The sequence below is a fragment of the Protobothrops mucrosquamatus genome, unplaced genomic scaffold, assembly GCF_001527695.2.
Source record: "Protobothrops mucrosquamatus isolate PMUCROS unplaced genomic scaffold, P.Mucros_1.0 scaffold2601, whole genome shotgun sequence".
In the NCBI taxonomy this organism is placed as follows: Eukaryota; Metazoa; Chordata; class Lepidosauria; order Squamata; family Viperidae; genus Protobothrops; species Protobothrops mucrosquamatus.
This window is the reverse complement of record NW_015388655.1, coordinates 17,391-25,669: the sequence shown is the minus strand read 5'-3', so window position 1 is coordinate 25,669 and position 8,279 is coordinate 17,391. Positions and strand designations below refer to the sequence as shown.

Here is an 8,279-nt window from a genome sequence, read left to right as displayed (position 1 = left end):
TTAATGAGACACTTCACCATTTTTGAAAGACTTGCACAGCCCTGTTGGATACCACCTCTAAAGCATGCTTTAGATTAGGTTTTATCTTGTTATTCTTACAACTGCAGTATTCCCTTCAGAGTCGGGAAATTGAGACATCAATTTGCCTAATACTACTTGGTCAGTTCAGCAGTATTTTAAGCAGCTCCCAATCTAGTCGTTCTTCTGCTTTACCCTCCCATAAAGAATACATTTATTTTGAATAAAAAAAGTGTATCTGGAAATTGGTATTAATTTGGTTGCTCTTCTACTTCTTTTGCAGGGCATTGGGTCCACAATGGCCACAGCTTTGCCCAGAACCCTTGGTGAATTGCAGCTTTATCGCATCCTGCAGAAAGCCAATCTCTTGTTCTACTTTGATGCCTTCATTCAGCAGGGAGGGGATGACGTTCAGCAGTTGTGTGAGGCAGGTGAAGAAGAGTTTCTTGAGATCATGGCCTTGGTTGGCATGGCTAGCAAACCTCTTCATGTCCGAAGGCTTCAGAAAGCTTTGAGAGACTGGGTCACAAATCCAAGCCTTTTTAACCAGCCTCTCACCTCATTACCAGTCAGTAGCATTCCAATATATAAGCTACCTGAAGGATCGCCAACTTGGTTGGGAATATCCTGCAATAGTTACGAACGGAATAGTAGTACCCGGGAGCCTCATGTGAAGATTCCAAAATGTGCCGCCACAACGTGTGTTCAGAGTGTGAGTCCTGGCAAATCTGACGGAGTGGGGAATTTAGTACCGCAAAACAGTAGCGAACAAAGACTATGGCAAGGGCACCATGGAACGGAAAGTGAGCACAGCCTTTCCCCTGCTGATATTGGTTCTCCACCCTCACCAAAGGATAGCACAGAAACTTTGGATGCAGCTGCAGCTCTGTCAGTCACCGAGTGTGTGGAACGCATGGTTTCCACTCTCCCCAAAAGTGACTTGAATGAAGTGAAAGAAATGCTGAAAATCAATAAAAAACTGGCCAAGATGGTTGGTCATATCTTTGAAATGAATGATGAGGACCCTCACAAAGAAGACGAGATTAGAAAGTACAGTGCAATATATGGCAGGTTTGACTCGAAGAGAAAAGATGGGAAACATCTCACCCTTCATGAGGTAAATTGGGGACTGATATTCTCTGCTAGCTCTTTTTCAAACACCTGAGGCTTTTTTCCACATACCCCAATCAAATTTGCTGGGGGAACATTGATACTAATCAGAATTTTATAGGCAGGAAGCACTTTCAGTACAATAAATTATTTTTATAGTTGTATTATAAAAATATTTTCAACTAAATGTAATGCATTAGGTGCTTTTGTTGAGGATACATTAAAGAAAATAGTACTTGAAAATTGACTGTTCTTTGTCATTCCAGAACTTGGAATTGACAAACTGACATCTTTTTAAATCCATGGTTTCTTTGCTCCTTTTGGAAACTTCTACAATAAATTCACATTAAGATTATTTTAAGCATCTTCCTTTAAAGAGAGCTTAATATAAGAAGCTTGATTAGTAATTATCTGATTTTAAGTGTGCTCTGAAGTTGGGTTTTTCATTCATTTAGATCAGTGGTTCTCAACCTGTGGGTCAGGACCCCATTTGGGGACGATCGACCATTTCATGGGGGTCGCCAAGCAAGGCTGTCCGCCATTTTTTTTGTCCGCCATTTTTTCCCCCTTTTCTGGCGGGTGCCTTACCTCCCTTGAACTGGGCCAGCTGGTGGTCGGCCTGCTCCGTCTCTGCCGCTTGCCAGCTACGCCTCGGCCGGCGCAGGGGGCGGAACCACGCATGCGTGGCGCTCCCAGGCAGGGAAAGTCCTCGACTTATGACCGGTTGGGTAGTCCTCGACTTACAACTGGTTTAGTCCTCGACTTACGACCGGTTTAGTCCTCGACCTACGACCGGTTTAGTCCTCGACTTACGACCGGTTGGGGTCGCGGCATTAAAAAGGTTGAGAACCACTGATTTAGATCAATAAAATGTTGGTAAATGATGAAAAGATCTTCAAGAGTTTTGATTTCTTTCCAAACAGAGAACTGTTCTATTCCCAAGGAGATGGTCAACAGTTCAGGAACATATTGTATATATACTTTTAAGTTTCATTTCATTTCAGCTGCAACTCTTTGAAACCATATGTCTGTATGTCTACAGCATTTAAACCCAAGTTCATTATACTTTGAAGTGCCCGTTTGTATTGGATGTTGCTAAACAGCAGTAAAACAATTGAGTGAATGTATATGTCCAATTGTATGATAATCTTAACAATTAATGCATTTTATTTCCATTTGAGGATAAGAACTAAATATTATATTTTGAAAAAGCAAGAAAACAAATAATTGTAACTGTATCCAATAGAGTTAAATATGTATTTGCAGCGTTGACACTAATGACATTAGCGATTTTGAATATGTTCAAAATATTGTTGGGTTATAAACAAAATTATAAACTATTTTACATAAAAATGTTTCTCTTTCCGTCTCGGTCGTTATCTTTGCGGGCACTATGTTGTGTATGTTAAACCCTTGAGGTTTTGATAATTTGCCTGTGTCTGCGTAGCATAATTAACTTTCAAAAGCTGATTTTTATTTATTTTTTTCATAGATTGTAGTATACAGTTGTAGTTACTTTAATTATTTTTCATTAGCAGTACATTCATTTATTAATTGGCATAAGTAGTTTATTCTGAGTTGTAACAAGTTTACTAGTTAATGATACAATTCCCTAAGCATTTTCCTGGGAGCTCCATTCACTAAAATCAGTGGAGCTGAACTTCTAACTAGACATATGTAGCATTGCACAGTTTTTCCTCAACTTTGGATAAGTGACAGACCAGTTTACCAGCCCTTTTGATGATTCCCTGCCCAATTCTAATTAAATTTATTATAATAGTTCTTCCTATGGATGCTGGACATTGATGCATATATATCTTATGCATATATAGGGTTTTTGAATGTTGGAAATTTCATTGCTTGGATTTATAACAAATGAAATTGGACTTTTCTTGGATTTGTTTTGTCCAAGAGATGGTTCCTGCAGTTATGTCATCACTAGTGAACAGTTATTTCAATCTGATGGGCTAAACCAGGGTTAGGCAACCTCGGCTCTTTTATGACTCATGGACTTCAATTCCCAGAATTCCTGAATCAGCTATGCTGACTCAGGAATTCTGGGAGTTGAAGTCCATGAGTCATAAAAGAGCCGAGGTTGCCTACCCCTGGGCTAAACGATTCTGTTTTTTTTATGTGATCCTCATAACAAATATAGCTTATGGCAATGAAATAACAATTCAGAGCCAACAAACATTTGTTTTTCTGTTATTTTTTTATGGATCAGGAAACTTGAAAAATGTGCCCTATTTACTTGTTAGACATTCTTCCATCACTTCACTTCTGAACAACAAACCTATCAGACCTTAAAGATGATTTATAATACTGCTTAGGTATGAAAAACATAGTCTTGTGATCCTTCCTTATTTACCATAGGAAGGATAAATAAAAGTAGCTATGGAAGTAATACACAGAATACTTGGGGTCTTAGGGTCTTCCCTCCCATTTGAACACCATTTAAGGTTGATTTGGAAGGATCTACAACATGCATTTCTCCTCTGTATGGGATACCATATTTCCTTACTCCCAGTATTAATGCACTTTTTCTAGTAATTTTGTTGACTTTCATTGCAAATTTGTAGGGTTTTTCTGAAGCTATCTATAATCCAGTAATTTAATATGAATTTGTATAGAGAATGAGGACTTTGTCTTGCAGTTTCTCCAAGTGGCTTTTAACAAGCTTTCCTCTTTCATTTCCTACAATTTCCAGCCGTTATTTGATTTGTCCCACTAGTGATGGCTTCTCTGTAGATTATTGAAAAGAACCCCACCTTTCTGCATTTTAGGATCATTGTATGCTAGAAATAGAACCCATGTCTTCAAAGGTCTGTAGTTTATCAGATATGATAGCTCAGTCTTCTTGCCTAACCTTTGGCTTTATGAAATATCTGGTGATTTCCAGTACCATGCCATGCAAAATCCTGCTATTGTGGAAATCATAATCACAATATTGATTTTATGATGTGTGCATATGTAACCAAATCTATTTAAGCAGATTCCAGGCTGTATGCTGTACAGTTTTTACAATTACAGATTGCCTCTCTTTATAAACATATGATTATCCAGTACTGGGGAAAACTAGATTAATATGAACATGTAGATACAGTATTTTTGAGCTGATAGCCTAAATTTCTGTCCATTTGACTGTTGGGAAAAATGTGTCTCGTTCTAAATGTAGGACATGTGGGGAAAAAAGGAGTTTCAAAGAGTTGGCTGCCACAAATTCTGTCAATTAACATAAAAATTCTTCACTGAAGTATGTGACATACGAGCCCACACAATGTTTCTGTATTTTATATTAATGTAACATTATGCTTAATAATAAAAATATTACATTAAATATTATTTGGGGGGGAAATGGAATAAGATTTTTTTTATACCTGAATGAATACATTTTAATCCATCCTCTTACTAAAATAGATAGAAAGTAAACGGGAAGTGTTATTTTAAAATACTTCTTTCTCATTTGCAAGAGAATTAAGTGAGCTAAGTCACAGTAATTATTTCCATCTTCATCAGGACCACAGCATCTGTTTTAATATGGGAGGATGAAATGACAGTTGGAGTAATGGTGCTAATTTGGCCAATTGTTGACAGCTTTCGAGTTTTAGAGGGAATTGGCTGACTCAGACTGCATTTCAGTGATTGCTGGCTTCAGGCTTCAGTTTAAAATTTCAGCTGATTGGAAATTTAATTGATCATGAAATAAATTCTGTTTCTCGTACTGATAAAAATTTGTGGAACTCACTCTTAAATGATTTAAACACAAACCTCTCTTACTTTAGGTGTTTATTTCATTTATTTATCAAGTTTATGTGGCTGCCCATCTCACAAGAAGTGACTCTAGGCAGCGTACAGCAAAAAAGTATGAAACAGTAAACATGTCCAACATATTCATCTTAAAAAACCTGAAGTAAAAAGCACACACAAGAGATTTGATCAGTAATGGAGCCACCTCAAGATCTTACTGGTCCCCTGAGACCTGCAGGCCCAAAGGCAGCAGGTCTTATTTATGAAAAAATAAGGGATCGAGCTGATCTCACTTGGGGATGTGCGGGGGGGGAGAGAATGTGCCATCAGGTGGGTGCAGGGCAAAGAAACCTCCTCTCCTGGGACATGCCAATTGTAGTCCCCTGAGAGAGGAGATCTGCAGCATGCCTCCCTTGCTAAATCTGATGAGCTAAGCCCATGTAATCAGGGAGAGACAGATAGCCTCCGAAAGCCTATTCCCATGCCATGAAAGCCTTTAAAGGTTAACCAGCACCTTGAACTGGATCTGGAAGCACACTGGCAACTAATGCAGCTTGCAGACAAGACACATAATGTTCTGTTCTAGAAGCACACATAATTGCCCCATTGCATTTTGCGTCAACTGAAACTTTTGGATACCTTTCAAGGGCATCACAGTGGTCCAGTCAGGAGGTGACTAGAACATAAGTAATTCTAAGCTGAGCCTCCTGATCTAGGAATGGGTATAACTGATGCACAACTTGAATCTGCGCAAAGGCCCTTCTAGTTGCATTTGCCAATTGCTCTTCAAGTAGGAGTTGTGAGTCCAGGAGGGCCAAGATTATGCATTGGGCCAGTCTGGGGTTGTATAACCCCATCTAACACTAAAGATGACTAGTCCTAGAATCGTCAGGCCCCCAAACCCAAACCCACTCAGTTTTGCCAGAGTTCAACTGAAAGCTGTTGTTCTCTGTACAGACAGTCACAGACGTTCCATGTATTGATTAGGTTCACATATCAGGCTAAATCAAGGTATTTTGAATTATGTAGTACTGAATAAATTATATCTGAAATTTGTGAAGTACAGGGGATTCTTTATGTGAGTCTGTTTAGAACCAAGCAGAGGGTACTTTCTGTTTATTAATTCTACTGAAAGGTATCAATAGCAGGGAATATATGTAACTCAGTGTTGAACTGTGGACTCCTTGGTACTCTCTGAGCTTGGTTGTTTACTTGCAGACGTTTTATTAACAGACTAGGTAACATCTTCAGTGCTAGTGCTGGGGGGTAGTTTACTTTTTGGTAGCCCTTTGATTTGGGTAGAATAGTAGAATAGAATAGAGCTGGAAGGGACCTTGGAGGTCTTCTAGTCCAGCCCCTTGCTCAAGCAGGAGAACCTATACCAGTGATGGTGAACCTTTTAGAGACCAAGTGCCCAAAAACTGGCCCCGTCCCCGCTCCACCCCCCCTGCCCTGCCCCCGCTCTGCCCCCCCATCCCCTGCCCTGCCTGCCCAGAGGACCACTCACCGCTTCCAGGGCTCGCCGCAGATCGCCCAGGCAGCCCAGCAGCGCTATGGCCGCCACACCCTCTGCCCGCGCCCTGCAGCATCAACTGCATGATGGGGTGTGAGTGCAGAGTCTTGTCTATGCTGCCTGGCTGCCATGTCCTTGGCTGTGCTGCTCCGTGTGGGCCACGCTCGAGGGCGACTCTCCTTCAGGGGGGCTGCTGGAGAGGGGGTCGTGGGGGGAGGCAAGGTTGGGGCAACGGCACGTGTGCCCACAGAGAGGGCTCCGAGTGCCGCCTCTGGCACCCGTGCCATAGGTTCGCCACCATTGACCTATACCTTCTCAGACAGGTGAATGTCTAATCTCTTCTTAAAAATCTCCAGTGATGGAGCGCCCATGATCTCTGGAGGCAAGCTGTTCCACTGGTTGATTGTCCTCACTGTCAGGAAGTTTCTCCTTAATTCCAGGTTGCTTCTCTCTTTGATCAGTTTCCAACCATTGTTTCTCGTCCTTCCCTCTGGTGCTTTGGTGAACAATCTGGCCCCCTCTGCCTTGTGGCAGCCCCTCTGATACTGGAACACTGCTATCATGTCTCCCCTATTTCTTCTTTTCTTTAGACTAGCCTTATTTTCTGCCTTATCATTTGTCTGGTGTTAATCCTTGCTTATCAGATTGTTGGTTGCTAGCAGGGCAAGCTATAGTATATAAACAGAGAGCAAATCCAATGCTCAGTATATTGACAATGTTACCTAGTCATATAATGAAATAATCATGCTCACATAGCACCAAGGAGAAAGGTACTTCCTGATTGGGGAATTATTTTCTGTTTGCTCCAATACTTCTAAATGTATCCACAAGAATTTTCAGTAAGCAAACCATTTCTTTGTTATCCAGCTGTGAGGCAAAGGTTTTTCTTCATAGGATCAGTAAAATTAATTTAGCTCGTTCACATTTAATTTAGAGAAGAAAAACCCTTCCCCAAATTATAATATAGTTCGTTATTATATGATCTGATTTGTTACAAAATTAAATTACTTGTGCGTTGAAGGTCTTAAGTTGGTAGTCTAGTCTTACTGTCATTTCCATTCCTGGTTAGATGCATCAGTTAACCTTAAGGATTTAACATTTCTAAAACTTTTTGTTTAAAAAAATGGAGTAACAGGAGTGTAACCACCTTTGTTATTTTAGTGAGGCTTAATATAAAGCCATTTTAGCCATCTAATTCATTTTATTTGCTCTTTCTTAATAGATTGTCAAATCTGCAGTTGGAATAATTCTTTTGTTCATGCTTATTTTATACATTTTTGGCAGCATTGAAATTCCATGGTAGTCCTTGAGATACAAGGTAGTCCTTGAGATACAAACCTGCACCCCTGCTATAGAGTAACAAAAAAAATATTTTAAAATACTTACAGAAAAAAATTCTAGCACTCCAGTCCAGGCAGCAGCAGATCTTCCACCAGCACCAAAAACACAAAAATAAACTTGCGCAGGCTGCAAAAATAATCAGATCTTGTTTGGCCATGTGACCAGGGGAAAAAAAAACCCCTTCCAGCTTCATGAAATGGCATTCATAACTGGCCCAGGCAAGTCACAGAGTTAAAGATGGCCACCACTGCAGCAGTGACTGAATCCAAGTCACAAGGCTACAGAGGCCTCTTTGGTCGCAGTTTTGAATTTCTAATGTAAGTACCCTTTCTTTTCTTTTTTTTTGTATATAAAATTTTTATTATTTTGAATTAAACAACAAATACAAATGATGCATCTACAAACACCACAAAAGAAAAAAGATTTTTACTCAAAATATTTCCGAATACTCCCGGCAGTCTCCGCCTTGCCTCCACCCTTATCCACTTTCCCTCTCTTTCCTCCCCCTAACCCCACAACCTCTCCTCTTTCCTCCTACCACTCTACATCC

The 8,279-nt window shown here is 40.2% G+C and overlaps 1 protein-coding gene across 1 annotated transcript in view; it reads left to right on the top strand.

The window, feature by feature from the left end:
- The first annotated feature begins 316 nt into the window (after nucleotides 1–316).
- NAB1 (NGFI-A binding protein 1) overlaps nucleotides 317–8,279 on the top strand; it is a 15,054-nt gene continuing 7,091 nt past the window's right edge. Inside the window, exon 1 of the mRNA XM_015825347.1 lies at nucleotides 317–1,135. Coding sequence (XP_015680833.1) covers nucleotides 317–1,135 — 819 coding nt within the window. The remainder of the gene's footprint in view (nucleotides 1,136–8,279) is intronic.